Genomic DNA, 16,576 nt, shown 5'->3' with positions numbered 1-16,576 from the left:
ACACAGAGATGTAACACGCCTGTACACAGAGATGTAACACAGAGATGTAACACAGAGATGTAACACGCCTGTACACAGAGATGTAACACAGAGATGTAACACAGAGATGTAACGCGCCTGTACACAGAGATGTAACAAAGAGATGTAACGCGCCTGTACACAGAGATGTAACACAGAGATGTAACGCGCCTGTACACAGAGATGTAACACAGAGATGTAACGCGCCTGTACACAGAGATGTAACACAGAGATGTAACACAGAGATGTAACGCGCCTGTACACAGAGATGTAACACAGAGATGTAACGCGCCTGTACACAGAGATGTAACACAGAGATGTAACGCGCCTGTACACAGAGATGTAACACAGAGATGTAACGCGCCTGTACACAGAGATGTAACGTGCCTGTACACAGAGATGTAACACAGAGATGTAACGCGCCTGTACACAGAGATGTAACACAGAGATGTAACACAGAGATGTAACGCGCCTGTACACAGAGATGTAACACAGAGATGTAACGCGCCTGTACACAGAGATGTAACACAGAGATGTAACGCGCCTGTACACAGAGATGTAACACAGAGATGTAACACAGAGATGTAACACAGAGATGTAACACAGAGATGTAACACAGAGATGTAACGCGCCTGTACACAGAGATGTAACACAGAGATGTAACACAGAGATGTAACACGCCTGTACACAGAGATGTAACACAGAGATGTAACACAGAGATGTAACACGCCTGTACACAGAGATGTAACACAGAGATGTAACGCGCCTGTACACAGAGATGTAACACAGAGATGTAACACAGAGATGTAACACGCCTGTACACAGAGATGTAACACAGAGATGTAACACAGAGATGTAACACAGAGATGTAACACGCCTGTACACAGAGATGTAACACAGAGATGTAACGCGCCTGTACACAGAGATGTAACACAGAGATGTAACACAGAGATGTAACACGCCTGTACACAGAGATGTAACACAGAGATGTAACACAGAGATGTAACGCGCCTGTACACAGAGATGTAACACAGAGATGTAACGCGCCTGTACACAGAGATGTAATGCGGACACCAGGTGACTGTGTGCTCACTGCAGGACTTCTTCCTCGTCTCTCAGTTTAAATCTGACACAACACTAACTTCACACTGAGGCTGCACGTTCAGACTGTGCTTCTGTCGGCCTGTGATTGAGTGATTGGCAGGTTTAGGTGTCATCTGTGGAAACACCAGCTCTACTGGTTACCATGGAGACGGTCTGCACTTACCACCTGCAAAAAACACCGGATATCAGCTGATGTCACACTGTCTTATTTGTTTTTTACTGGTGACCATGGCAACAATACGCAGACACAGGGAGAAGAGGAAGTTAACTATTTGTCTCTCCTCCTCCTCTTCCTCCTCCTCCTCCTCCTTTCTCTTCCTCCTCTTCCTTCTCAGGTGTGGTGCAGGTTGGTCACAGCAGGTTATAATTATTTCCATGTGACGAACTTCTTCTGGATGTTTGGTGAAGGTTGTTATCTTCACACGGCCGTTGTCCTCACTTACTCCACGGACAAACTCAGGAAGTGGATGTTCATCTGCATTGGCTGGGGTCAGTCCACCTGTCAGTCCACCTGTCTGTCCACCTGTCTGTCCACCTGTCAGTTAACCTGTCTGTCCTCCTGTCTGTCCGTCTGCAGGTATTCCGTTCCCGATCATCGTGGCGTGGGCCTTTGGGAAACTTTACTATGACAATGAGAAGTGAGTCACATGATCAGTCACATGATCAGTCTGTTAATAGGCGAGTTCAAGATCACGCAGTGCTGTGCAGCGCTGCTTAAATCGTGATGCATGCTGGTTAAAATGTGTCCATGATGACCTGGATGGGAGTGGTTTCTGCTCCGCATCCGATGTCACATGACCTTAAGTTATCGTGGGAGCAAGGCGGCTGCAGAGCAGTGGCGCAGTTGCTCTCCGGGTACTGCGCGAGTCTAGACCCACCTTCATGACGTCAGGACTTTGTCCTAATTGGCTCTCATCTACGCTGAACGATGAATTTCCATATCCATAAGCGCCTGTGCCTCGTTTCTACTCAAATATCAAATACTTTCAGATCAGTAGCAGCCGTGTGGCTGCACCTGTGGGATAGTCAACATGAATTTATAAAATCCTTCATGTAACTCAACAACCCTGAAAGATGTCGTCAATAAACTGCTCAGTTCTGTCAGCTTGCGGTGATGATGGAGAAGTGGTTAACTGCTGTGTCCAGTGTTATCTGTTCTATCCACTCTTATTAATTAACCATTTCTGTTCCCGTCACATTAACAATACAAAGAATTATCCTGAGCTATTCTGCGTGTGATGAGATGGTGCAGCGGGACCAGGCATCTGATTCAGTCATTTGTTCTGATTATTGTATTTCATTCATTGTGAATAATGTTGCTATAAGAAAATGCTTCATCTTATGTGTCTATAGTTATGCTTATTTGTTAAATGTAGTCAGCAAATTCCCCTCAGCTGTGATATAATCATTCACATAAGCACAGTTGTCATCATAATAATGAATAACTGTTGTAATTGTACTGTTATTGGGCAAGACTTACTATAATGTACCAGATAGACAAAGTTCCAATGTATTTAATGGTGACATTACAAGGAAAACGGAACATGATCATTTACAGTAAGACAACATTTAGGCTTCATCTACTCTTGATAAACCAGTTGGACCATTAATGAGCCACTGTGTGACCGTTTGAAGTGAAGCAATTACAAAATATCCAAATTTGAAGTTGTTATTGTGACAAAGCTGTCACATTCTGTTGTCTCTAAATATGAACTGTCCATATATATATATAAAACTAATCAGATGAATACATCCTCTGCAAAAAGACAGGCTTGACACGGGTCTTGATTCCCTCATCCTACATGTTTTGGTTGACTACTATTTTGACCATCTCAGATTGAATAATTTCTGAAGGAGATTAATATGAGAAAAAGGCCAGCAGAGTTCCCATAGCATCAGGTAAGAAAACTGATCGCAGTCGTTGTTGATTTTCCTCAAAAATTAATGGAATTTCAATTTCCTCAACTTCTTCCCAGACGAGGAAGGCAAACACCGCAAGCTCAGCCAGGTCTCGTCACGTCTACGGGAAGAGAGAGTGTCCGACTTCATAGCAGCGTTTGTAGCCCCGCCCCTGCTGTCGCCATGCAGATCTCGCTGATGCAGTCAGTCAGCAGGAGTTCAACTTGAACGCGCCTGTTGTCTCTACCTATTGCTATGGTTACTTGCAGGAAGCTCTGAATAGAGGTTGAATTGTCAGCCTAACAGCCAATCAGAGAGGAGGAGAAATCTGATTTGTGGTTGTGTTTTGATTGACAGGTGCTGGTTTGGAAAGAGAGCCGGAGTTTACACGGACTACATCTACCAAGGGCCCATGATCCTGGTCCTGCTGGTGAGAACCTGCTCAGTCCACCTTAAATACAGCCAAGTTTAAATCTAACTAAATCAAACTGACTTTAAACACACTGCTTTGAGTTTGTCTCTTCTTCTCTTCAGATTAATTTTGTCTTCCTATTCAATATCGTTCGAATCCTGATGACCAAGCTGAGGGCGTCAACCACCTCAGAGACCATCCAGTACAGGTACGAGTACTTTTAAACAGGTGAGTCACCAGTGACTTGGGACACAGAGAGACTTTACTTCAAACTGTTGGAGAGACAGATCTGAACTAAAACCTGTCTGAGACATTGTCAAAGACCTTACAGGATACAGCGTCATGACACACCTCTGTGTTGTGATGCAGCTGTGTCTTCTCTGTCAGTCTCATATTGAGAGTCGTCTCTTATGATGTTGTTCCTGCAGGAAGGCGGTGAAGGCGACTCTGGTGCTGCTGCCTCTGTTAGGAATTACCTACATGCTGTTTTTTGTGAATCCTGGAGGGGAAGACGAAGTCGCTCAGATTGTCTTCATCTACTTCAACTCCATCCTGGAGTCCTTCCAGGTGCGTCTGACTCTGTTCACCTCCAAAAACAGACACCATTAAGGTTCATTATTTCCACTGTTAGCAATATTAGAAGCCTGTTAGCATATTTAGCAGCCTGTGAGCACAGTCAGCAGCCTATTCAGTGAATCTTATTTGTATGGCACTTTTTATACAGAAAGTAGCACAAAGTGCCTCACAGAGATTAAAAACATCAACAGAGATTAAAGAAAATCAAGAAAAGAAAATCAAAAGAACCCAACCCTCCCACCCTCACAGATATGCACAGAGAGATACACAACTACATACACACTCATATACACACTCCCACACATACGCACATACACACACACACACACACACACAGACCCACACACTCACACCCACACACTCACACCCACACATACACTAGCTGCCACTAAAGAGACATGTCCAGGCACCGAGACCTGAGGAGAGGAAGAAGCTTTGGGGGCCAGCCACACTGAGAGAGATCTCTGTCCAAGGCCGCAGGGAGCACCGCCACAGAGACCACAATGTTAGCAGTCAGTTAGCAGCCTGGAAACACTGTTACTGGTAACAGGCATCTGGATAAGATGGCATGAGTGGCAGCGTGTTACAGCAGCTCTCGCTCACCTTTGAGCTTTTTTTCCCTCTTTTCTATTGTATTTGTACCTTGTATTTTTTACTTCTCTTTGGAACTCTCTCTCTTGGCAGTATGGAGACCAGACTTGATTTTTCGCTCTGGTCTTAATCCTGCTTTTTTTTTTCTTTTTTTTTTAATGTTTATTTAACAGGGACGATACATACAACATTGCCACAGAAAATGGGAAAATGTGATGCATATAAGACGTCTAGCTTCAGCTAATTTGCAGTCTTTGTCCCTGGTCACAGTTTTCCTCCTTGTTCAGGGAGCCTGTACAAAGCCCCATTGTTTACAGTAGGGATCAGCTGTTTGTGGGTCCTTTTATGGACCCACTCCAGTTTGCCTATCAACCTGGCATTGGAATGGACAACGACATCATCTTCCTCCTGGACAGATCACTGTCTCACCTGGAGAAGCCTGGGCATGTTCTCATTTCTCCATTGCTTTCAACACCATATAGCCTGCAGACTCTTGGGAGACAAGCTGGAGCTCATGGGGATGGACCAACACCTCACATCCTGGATAGCTGACTACCTCACCAACCTGCCACAGAGCCTACAGAGAACTTATTAAGACCTTTGTGGACTGGTGCCAGCAGAACCACCTCCGGCTCAACGCTGGGAAGACCAAAGAGCTGGTGGTGGATTTCTGCAGGCACAGACGACCCTGCACACAGGTGAACATCCAGGGAACGCACAGTGAGATAGAGACATCTTACAGTACCTGGGAGTTCACCTGAACAATAAACTGGACTGGACTGATCACACTGCAGCTACATACAAGAAAGGTCAGAGCAGAGTCCACCTGCTGAGGAAGCTCAGGTCCTTTGTACTGCAGGGGGACCTCCTGACCTCTTTCTATGACTCTTAGTTAGTTAGTTAGTTGCTTTTATTGTCTTCCTTAGGAGAAATGTGTTTTGGACACAAGAGAACATCACATGTTCACATATAGCACATGACAAAACACAGAACACACAAAAAAACAAAAAAACAAGAGGAAGCCTGTTTACATAAAGCATAAAATATATATCAGCACAGAACACTCACACTCTTCATTGCACTTTTTGCACACGCTCTTCTTATTGCACATATACCTATATAACATCATTAATTCTATTGCACTGATCATTTTTATTGCACTCCTATTGTTCTATTTGCCCTTTCCTATACCATAGTTTTATTGCACAGTCCCTTTATGAAGCTCTCACTCACATACACGCATTCACACACACACACACACACACACACACACACTATCTTGCACTATTTAATAATTTAATAGAGGTAGGTATGAAGGACAGTTTATATCTATTTAACTTGCAGCTTGGTACCCTATACCTTTTTGCTGATGGCAACAACTCATTCGCTGAAAAGAACATGATTTGGATCACCAGTGATTTTGCGACCTTGCCTCTTCACCATCTCCTCAAAGATTTCCTGGAAGGAGGATGGGGGTGGCATACCGATTATTTTTCCCGCCCGTCCAATCAGATTCTGCAGTTGTGCTTTTTGTTTTACAGGCAGGTTACCAAACCAAGTTGTGATTCCGTACCTTATAAGTGATTCAATTGAAGCCCTATAGAACAACAACATAATAATAATAAGAAGAAGAAGAAGAAGAAGAATACATTTCATTTGTTTGATGGCGCCTTTCAAGTCACCCAAAGTCACCTTACATAGGATAAAAGCATAAGATAACAACATCACAGAATATTAAAACCAAACATTGACATAAAAAGAAAAGACAAGCATAAAATAACACCATCATAGATTATCAAAACCAAACATTGACATAATAAAATAGAAAAGACAAGTGTAGTGCACAGTGACCAGTCAGAGTGAGTATGCCAGTTTGAACAGGTGGGTTTTGAGTTTGGATTTGAAGGTTGTGATGGAGTCTGACTGTCTAATGTGTGGGGGGAGAGAGTTCCATAGTCTGTGTGCCATGGCACTGAGGCGTGGTGTGGGGATGGTTAGCAGTCCAGCAGAGGTTGAGCGGAGGGTGCGAGAGGGGCTGTATTCATGGAGGAGGTTGCAGAGGTAGGTGGGGGCTAGATGGTGGAGAGCTTTGTATGTGAGGAGGAGGTTTTTGTAGTGGATGCGGTATTGTACAGGGAGCCAGTGAAGTTGGATGAGAATAGGGGTGATGTGGTCAGACGATTTGGTGTGGGTGATGATCCGGGTGGCTGAGTTCTGGATGAACAGCAGAGTGCAGCACCAGTGATCCCAATACCAGCCAGACGATAGTGTCAAATGCTGTGCTGAGGTCGAGGAGGATGAGAATGGTAAGAAGTCCAGAGTCAGCTGCACGTTGGAGGTCATTAGGGATTGTAACCAGGGCTGTTTCAGTGCTGTGTTTTGGACGGAAGCCGGATTGGAAAGGTTCATGGAGGTTGTTTGAGTCAAGGTGGGACTGTAGTTGTGCGGCAACCACCCTTTCAAGTGTTTTGGAGATGTAGGGGAGGTTGGAGATGGGCTGGTAAAGGTTAAGGTCATTTGGGTCAGCACCAGGTTTTTTTCAGGATGGGTGTGATAGCAGCCAGTTTGAGAGTGGGGGGTACAGTGGTAGTGGTGAGGGAGGAGTTAATTATGTTGGTGATCATGGGAGAAATGGATGGCAGACAGGCTTTGACGAGGGAGGTGGGATGAGGATCAAGCTGACAGGTGGTGGCTTTGGCTTTGTGGATGAGTTCAGTGATGGTGTGTTTAGATACTGGGGCAAAGTCGGAGAGGGAGCTGATGAGAGGTTGGCCAGTGGTGATCATCCAGGCTGGATCGTTTGAGGAGGTGAAGGATGAGGCCAGCTGTTGGTGAATGGTATTGATTTTAGAGCTGAAGAAGTCCAGGAAGGCAGTGCACTGATCGGTGGATATGTCTGGTGGGAGGGTTTTCGGAGTCTGAATTAGGTGGCTGACCGTTGCAAAGAGGACTCTGTTGTTACCTGTACCAGTGTGGATGAGGTTGGAATAGTAAGAAGATTTTGCAGTAATAAGGGCGTTCTTGTAGTGATGCAGGTGGTCAGAGTACATTTGGATGTGTACAGTGCATCTGTCTTTGAGCTGGCGTAGGTCAGGGGTAAACCAGGGAGCAGTGTGAGTAAATGAGACTGAGCGGGTTTTCAGAGGAGCCAGGGTCTTGAGGGCAGAGGAGAGACAGTTATTATAATGATTCTCCAGGTCAGCAGGGGAAGATGCTGGGGGAGGGCTGGGGTAGGAGCTGATCAGGGTGGAGAGATTTGTGGTGTTGATATGTTTGATGTTTCTGAAGGAGATTGTCCGTTGTTCTTTGACTTTGTGTAGTTGGGTGTGAATGTCAAAAAGTACAGCTTTGTGGTCAGAAATGGGGAAATCCGTGACATCAAGGTTGGTGGGAGTGATGTCGGTGCAGCAGATTAAGTCCAGTATATGGCCTTTGTTATAGGTTGGGAGGTTGACATGTTGTGTGATACTGAGACAGTCCAGGAGTGATGTGAAGTCGTTGGCAAAGATACTGGACAGTATGTCAATGTGGATAATGAAATCGCCGAGGAGGATAACAGTGGAGGACATGGCACATACAGATGTTAGTAGTGATGAGAATTCATTGAGGAAAACAGCAGAGGGTTTTGGTGGCCTGTAGATGATAACAATGATGGTGGGTTTGGGGCCTGTGAGTTTTGCAGCTAAACATTCAAAAGAGGAGTGATGGGGGACAGTGACAGCAGTGACTTTGATGTTATCACGGTGAAGGAGAGCGAGACCGCCCCCCCTCCCTGTAGCACGGGGTTTACTAATAAAAGAAAATATTGGTGGAGCAGCCTCATTTAGCTGGGAAAAGACATTTGGCTGTTGCCAAGTCTCAGTGAGGCATAAAATGTCCAGCTTACAGTCAGCAATAAAGTCAGCGATCAGCAGAGCCTTGTTACTGAGGGATCTGATGTTCAGCAGACAGAGTTTCAGACAGGAGAGTGGTGTGTATGTGGTTGCTTTGAGCAGGGGGGACAGTACATTGTGACTGACAGGACTGACAGGACGGGCAGAGCGGGGAGGGGGGCGGGGCTCAGTGGACCAAAAAGACTGGATGTTTGTGTTGCTGATGTGTTGACTGTACTGAAAGTTATGTCCTGAGCCTTTGTGGATGTATTTTGGTCATTTGAGAATGTAGTGGTGGTGTGCAAGCTGTGGTGGAGGGGTCCTGGAGAAGTCCGGAGATGTAACACCTCCGTTACCGAGTAACGGAGCGGCAGAGTTGCACTCATCAGAGTCAGACACAGCGCAATCCAGAGCAACAAGTTAAAAATCCACATGATGTAAGATGGTCAGCGACGTAGTCCAGCGGTAGTTGATCCAGGTGATGAAACCACGCAACCAGCGCGGTGGAGGCAGAGGAATGAAGCATGTAGGTTGTAGCTTCACTGGAGATAGGGAAACAGCTGAGCGACGCTGGGATTAGCAGCAGGCTAGCCGACCAGCAAGCAAACACCCTCAGGGCATTGGTGTGTCGGGGATGCAGCGTCCGCCGCGTTGACAGCAATCCGTGGGTGCAGGTAAGCGTCCAGGAGAGCTGGCAGGGTGGCAGCAGACCAGTCGGCTCAGGCGTGCTTCGTGGGGCACGTCAGAGCAGGTTATCCAGCCACAGAGTGCGGAGAGGAGTGCCAGGAATCCCGTGCAGGTGAATCTTGTACCGGTGAGCTAGCCCAGAGGCTAACCAGTGGCGAGGCAGTAGCAGCAGACAGGTAGACTGTTTAACTGGTGTTTCAGTGTGACAGAGTGTTAGATCGAGCAAGCCAAATCTAACAGATGGCTTGAAAGTCCAGAGTTCATACACAACATGAGCAAAAGAAAAGCAAAATATCACAAAAACAGCGAAGACAGCGGAGGAGGGGCGGCAGCAGCTTGCCAGCGGTCCCTCACTTCCACATAATTTCCTTATTAACACCATGTAGCCTTAGTCTACGTAAAAAATGCAGACGCTGACTTATTTTTGAGCATACATGCTCTACCTGATCTGTCCATCTGAGCTGAGGATCGAAGCACAGTTTCAAGTATTTAAATGTACACACTTGTTCAATTTCCTCCTGGTTAATCAACGCAGGGCTGTGGTCACCTAGTGACCTTGAATCAAAGATTAATTCTTATGTTTTCTCTGTGGTGGCATCAACCATTTTCTATGGAGTAGTCTGCTGGAGCAGCAGCATCTCAACAGCAGACAGGAGGAGACTGGATAAACGTATCAAGAAGGCCCGGTCCATCCTGGGATCCTCTGGACCCGGTACAGGTGGTTGGAGAGAGCAGGATGATGGACAAGCTGTCATCACTGTTAGGAGTCCCACCTGCTGGTGAAGGAGAGGTACTGCAGGTCCAGGTGTGTGAAGGAGAGGTACCGCAGGTCCAAGTGTGTGAAGGAGAGGTACCACAGGTCCAAGTGTGTAAAGGAGAGGTACCGCAGGTCCAAGTGTGTAAAGGAGAGGTACCGCAGGTCCAAGTGTGTGAAGGAGAGGTACCACAGGTCCAAGTGTGTAACGGAGAGGTACCGCAGGTCCAGGTGTGTGAAGGAGAGGTACCGCAGGTCCAAGTGTGTGAAGGAGAGGTATCACAGGTCCAAGTGTGTAACGGAGAGGTACCACAGGTCCAAGTGTGTGAAGGAGAGGTACCACAGGTCCAAGTGTGTAACGGAGAGGTACCGCAGGTCCAAGTGTGTGAAGGAGAGGTACCACAGGTCCAAGTGTGTAACGGAGAGGTACCGCAGGTCCAAGTGTGTAAAGGAGAGGTACTGCAGGTCCAGGTGTGTGAAGGAGAGGTACCGCAGGTCCAAGTGTGTGAAGGAGAGGTACCACAGGTCCAAGTGTGTAACGGAGAGGTACCACAGGTCCAAGTGTGTAAAGGAGAGGTACCGCAGGTCCAAGTGTGTAAAGGAGAGGTACCGCAGGTCCAAGTGTGTGAAGGAGAGGTACCGCAGGTCCAGGTGTGTGAAGGAGAGGTACCGCAGGTCCAAGTGTGTAAAGGAGAGGTACCACAGGTCCAAGTGTGTAAAGGAGAGGTACCGCAGGTCCAAGTGTGTAAAGGAGAGGTACCGCAGGTCCAAGTGTGTAAAGGAGAGGTACCGCAGGTCCAAGTGTGTGAAGTAGAGGTACCGCAGGTCCAAGTGTGTAAAGGAGAGGTACCGCAGGTCCAAGTGTGTAAAGGAGAGGTACCGCAGGTCCAAGTGTGTGAAGGAGAGGTACCACAGGTCCAAGTGTGTAACGGAGAGGTACCGCAGGTCCAGGTGTGTGAAGGAGAGGTACCGCAGGTCCAAGTGTGTAAAGGAGAGGTACCGCAGGTCCAGTGTGTAAAGGAGAGGTACCGCAGGTCCAAGTGTGTGAAGGAGAGGTACCGCAGGTCCAGGTGTGTGAAGGAGAGGTACCGCAGGTCCAAGTGTGTAAAGGAGAGGTACCGCAGGTCCAAGTGTGTAAAGGAGAGGTACCGCAGGTCCAAGTGTGTAAAGGAGAGGTACCGCAGGTCCAAGTGTGTGAAGGAGAGGTACCGCAGGTCCAAGTGTGTGATGGAGAGGTACCGCAGGTTCCAAGTGTGTGATGGAGAGGTACCGCAGGTCCAAGTGTGTGATGGAGAGGTACCGCAGGTTCCAAGTGTGGTGAAGGAGAGGTACGCAGGTCAGGTGTGTGATGAGAGGTTACCCGGCCAGGTCCAGTGTGTGAATGGAGAGGTACCCGCAGGTCCAAGTGTGTGATGGAGAGGTAAGGCAGGTCCAAGTGTGTGGAAGGAGAGGGTACCCGTCGGTTCCAAGTGTGAAGGAGAGTGTACCACAGGTCCAGGTGTGAAGGAGAGGTAACCACAGGTCCAAGTGGTGTGTGGAAGAGGTATCCGCGTCCAAGTGTGTATGGATAGGTACCGGAAGGTCCAAGTGTGTATGGAGAGGTACCGCAGGTCCAAGTGTGTGATGGAGAGGTACCTGCAGAGTCCAGTGTGTGAGGAGAGGTACCGCAGGGTCCAAGGGTGTGATGGAGAGGTACCCGCAGGTCCAGGTGTGTGATGGAGAGGTACCGCAGGTCCAAGTGTGTGATGGAGAGGTACCGCAGGTCCAAGTGTGTGATGGAGAGGTACCGCAGGTCCAAGTGTGTGAAGGAGAGGTACCGCAGGTCCAGGTGTGTGATGGAGAGGTACCGCAGGTCCAAGTGTGTGATGGAGAGGTACCGCAGGTCCAAGTGTGTGATGGAGAGGGTACCGCAGGTCCAAGTGTGTGAAGGAGAGGTACCGCAGGTCCTTCCTGCTGCTGTCAGACTCTACAACCAGTACTGTTCCAGTGGACCTCACATGTGCGCGATGTCATAAAAGAACCCATTTCTCTGTTTTTTGCACTAACTGGACAATTTCACATCCCATATTCATTTTTATCCAACAACACACTGCTTACAGTGTAAAACATTATTTATATACAATGTATATACATATGTATATGTAACCCAGCCCATGTGAGATTGCACCTCTCTACACCAGGAGACTCTGCGTTGTGTTGATGTTGTTATTCGTTCGTCAGACACACGGATGGTCAAGATTATGGCTGAGACCGCGCCGTTTATTGAGTGTCGATGCTGGCGGCTCCACCTTACAAACCATAAACAAACACTGAATCAGTCAAGTAATTGTACAGTATTCAAAATAAAGCACTGTATCTTCACAGCTGCTAAACCCCTTAAAACAAGGTTTCAGCTCAAAACACAGAGCATAAGAGAAAACCAACGGCTAGGTAAATAGCAGACAGTATCAGCAGAGCTAGCACACATACAACTAAAATCTAGCCAAAATCACGGCCGACATTATCGTATAAAACCAGGTTACAAATCCTAGCACTTCATCAGATAAACACATTGTTTAAATAGAACAGCCTGTTCACTGTTTATGATCAAGATATTTTACTATGATGTGGAGAACTATCTATAGTGCTAACCTTACAAACCATAAACAAACACTGAATCAAAATGGCGGCCCTGTGGAGCAAATAACTGAAAACACCATGTCTGGCAAAGGACAAACAGTGACAATCGCGTAACACCTGAGGGCATAAATAATATAACAGCGCCATCTGTTGACCAAAATAGGCAACTGCCTTACATCCATCCCTTCTTTAAGTGATGGCATCCCATTCATCAAACCAAATTAAATAAAACAAGGACCACCCACTAAACACAAACAAAGAGAACAGTCAATAAAACATGGGAAGAATGAATGACAGTGTGGCGTGTAGTAATGTATGATGGAAACGTTTGCATGTATCTTAAAGTCCGTGTAAAGCAGAAATAAATTTGTGTTATGAGTTTGTCACACCACAGAAATGTGTCATTGACCACTGAGCCAAATTTGAAAGATTAAAAAAAATGCCAAGTATATAAAATTAGGTCTCAAAATCATGGAAAAACAAGCACTTCTCTCTACTGGGGGCGTGTCAGTTAGAGGCACTAGAACCACGCGCGGGAGGGGAGCCTCCTCCATGTTCTGTACAAGGACGTAACCTACAGTAACAATGGAAGCTAGCAGCATCATCAGAGGACCCAGCCCGACCTGTTTAAGCCATCAGAGCCAGAAACTGACTCTGAGTCAGACGCTGATAGTGCTCAGCCTCGTTCCTCACAGTCCATGTTTTACATTACACACAAACGTAAAACCCCAGTCTACATATAACTCCTTGTCATAGCTATATTGGTGCACATAAAATATTACCTGTAGATTATCACTGTGCTCTCAGATGGACTCTGCTCAGGGAATGAGGCCAAATCATGTCATGATTAAATGCAATAACATTTGCTAACATTACATGGGCATGACAGCATCCACGATGTAAAATCACTTTCAGGATTTGCACCTTCAGCAAAATGCATTTATTTGCCCAAATGTACAATATTTATAACATACATAAGCACACACTTACACTTAGAGCTTAGATCTGGCCCAAAAAAAATCAAGCCCGACCCAACCGAGCCGAGCCCGTGCAGTGATGCCGGTACCGTGTTACTCTAATCTGACCACTTTTTTCAGTGAGGAATAATCTAACGCGGTAATATTTCCAAACCACTAATGAGATTAAAGTTACTTATTTAAATCAATGTGCGTTACTATTATTTTTGTCATTTTCTTAGTAAAAATATATATTTTTGCTTCCTTCTTGCGTCTCGGGAGTGACGTCACGTGCGCGAGAAGTCACGTTTTCAGCATGAGGACACTCACTCACGTGTAAAACCACACAGCGGCACAAACAACATGGAGGGAGGAGAGAGATGCTCCTTTTGTAGCTGGAAATACAGTCATTATTTTGAGTTTTTAAAAAAAAACACAAACACACAAATGCTTGATCAAGGGCCGGCACGACCCGGCCCGAGGATATTGACGGGAAATATCGGCCCGGTCGGGTCAGGGTCGGGCTCGGACAGAGAATCTAAACTCTACTTACACTCTCTGGCGGGCACGTAATGCCGGATGAGAGACCTGTTGTCGGCGGGACGGTCACGGCGGGCACATAATGCCGGTGGCGGAGATGAGAGCATGCGCTGTCGGCGGGACGGGAGGATGCAAGCCGGGGACGGAGAGGGTCGGTTCGGCCCCACTGACCAGCGTCAACGGACTCTTCAGATGTCCAGACTTTACCTGGTGACGGTTGCTGTAACTGTCGGGGGTAAAGTGGACACTGCAGAGACGGGTGATGGTGGTGATTTTAAACTCTCCACAGTAGCTCCTCTTGATAAAATCGATCCACCGTTTCCTTACGTTGTCCTCCTTAGGAAACTTAAATAAGCTAACAGCGCCGTTACCCTGCACACTGTGGCATCCAGGAAAGATGCACGAGCGATGTGGAGGAGACATGACTTCCCCCTCATCATTGATAACTGCTCCGTTTCCCCCTCCCCACAGGTTTAAGAGTCTGGGTGTCATCCTCGACAGTACACTCTCCTTCCAATCTCACATCAATAACATCACCCGGTCTGCTTACTTCCACCTACGCAACATCAACCGCCTCCGCCCCTCCCTTACTCCCCATACCACTGCTATCCTCGTCCATAGTCTCATCACTTCCCGTCTGGATTACTGCAACTCCCTCCTCTCCGGTCTCACCCACAAATCCCTGCACAAACTTCAACTGGTCCAGAATTCAGCTGCCCGTGTCATCACCAGAACCCCCTCCATCCACCACATCACTCCCGTCCTACAGCAGCTCCACTGGCTCCCGGTCAAGTCCCGCATTGACTTCAAAATCCTTCTGCTAACATTCAAGACCATTCACAATCTTGCCCCCCCATATCTTTCCAATCTTCTCCATATCGCCACTCCCTCTCGCACCCTCCGTTCATCCTCCTCCATTCTGCTGACTGTCCCCCCTGCCCGTCTCACCACCATGGGGAGCAGAGCTTTCAGCCGCTCTGCTCCCCGGCTCTGGAACTCTCTGCCACCCGAAATAAGGAACATCACTACACTATCTGATTTCAAGTCCAAACTCAAAACACACCTGTTTAAGATCGCCTTTCTTAGTTAAATGAATTTTCTGTCCATTTTTACTGTTTTCTGTTGAGTGACAGAAAGGCGCCTATGAAATAAAATGTATTATTATTATTATGACTGTTTAGCTGACCGGTTGACTGGTTAATAATAATAATAATAATAATAATGCATTTTATTTGAAGGCGCCTTTAAAAGCACTCAAGGACACCGCACATAACAACAAAGTACAACAAAAGACAGCACAAGTACAGGACAATTTAGTGCAAATAATAGAAGTAAGAGGGTGCAATTACATGGTGCCGTCTCGGCACAGAATTCAGACTCTGCAGTCCTCACCAAACAGGAAGTCAACCGGGCCGGGTTAGGCAGGGCTGAGCTTCATGGGGTGAGAATACTGCAATAGAGTGGAATAGAAAATGGGAAGAGTGCGTGCAGGGTTCAGACTCTGCAGTCCTCACCATACAAGAAGTCAACCGGGCCGGGTTAGGCAGGGCTGAGCTTCCAGCGTGAGAAGAGTGCCATGGAGTGGAATGGAGAAAAGGCAGGAGTGTGGTTATATGATTAGGCTGATACAGAGTAAGCCATGCAGAATAGGTGTGTTTTCAGGCGAGATTTAAAAGTGGAGACAGTGTCAGAAGTGCGAATGTCTAGTGGGAGAGAGTTCCAGAGGCTGGGGGCAGATCGGCTGAAAGCTCTTGACCCCATGGTGGTTAGGTTGGCAGATGGAGTAAAGAGCTGGATGGTAGAAGAGGATCGGAGGGTGCGGGAGGGTGTGTGAGCATGGATCAGTTCAGCGAGATATGATGGTGCCAGGTTATGAAGGATCTTGAAAGTGAGGAGTAGAGTCTTGAAATTGAAGCGGGATTTGATAGGGAGATACGAGAATAGCAGTGCAGGCTGGTGTGATAAGGGACGGAGGCCGTTGATGTTGCGTAGATGGAAGTATGCAGACCGGGTAACATTATTGATGTAGGCTTCAAAGGTTAAGGTGCCATCCAGGATGACACCCAGGCTCCTTACCTGGGGTGATGGTGAGACAATGAAATTGTCGATGGACATGGAGAAGGGGTTGTACTTTGCCAGGTGGATCTGGTGCCAATGAGGAGGACCTCGGTTTTGTCACTGTTCAGTTTAAGGAAGTTGAGTGAGAACCATGATTTAATCTCCAGTAGACAGTTGGATAGAGCTGTGGGTGGTAGAGTGGAAGAAGGCTTGGTGGAGATATAAAGCTGTGTATCGTCAGCATAGCAGTGGAATTGAATATGGAATTTCCTGAGGATGTGTCCAAGGGGCAGACGGTAGATAGTGAAACAGGAGGGGGCCAAGGACAGAGCCCTTGGGAACACCGTTGGAGACTGGAGAGGAGGAAGATCTTAGGTTCTTGAGTTGGACAAATTGTGTGCGACCAGTGAGATAGGATATAAGCCAAGCCAGAGGGATGTCAGTGATTCCAATGAAGGCCAGCCTGTCCAGGAGGATGTCATGTGAGACA

The 16,576-nt window shown here is 47.0% G+C and overlaps 1 protein-coding gene across 1 annotated transcript in view; it reads left to right on the top strand.

The window, feature by feature from the left end:
• Positions 1–16,576, top strand: part of crhr1 (corticotropin releasing hormone receptor 1) — a 68,422-nt gene that overhangs the window by 33,127 nt on the left and 18,719 nt on the right. Inside the window, exons 7-11 of the mRNA XM_030407724.1 lie at positions 1,458–1,611; positions 1,700–1,760; positions 3,379–3,451; positions 3,556–3,641; positions 3,862–4,000. Of these exons, the coding sequence (XP_030263584.1) occupies positions 1,458–1,611; positions 1,700–1,760; positions 3,379–3,451; positions 3,556–3,641; positions 3,862–4,000 (513 nt within the window). The remainder of the gene's footprint in view (positions 1–1,457; positions 1,612–1,699; positions 1,761–3,378; positions 3,452–3,555; positions 3,642–3,861; positions 4,001–16,576) is intronic.

This window comes from Sparus aurata, chromosome 23 (genome assembly GCF_900880675.1).
Source record: "Sparus aurata chromosome 23, fSpaAur1.1, whole genome shotgun sequence".
NCBI lineage: Eukaryota > Metazoa > Chordata > Actinopteri > Spariformes > Sparidae > Sparus > Sparus aurata.
This window is presented reverse-complemented; position numbering and strand designations above follow the sequence as displayed.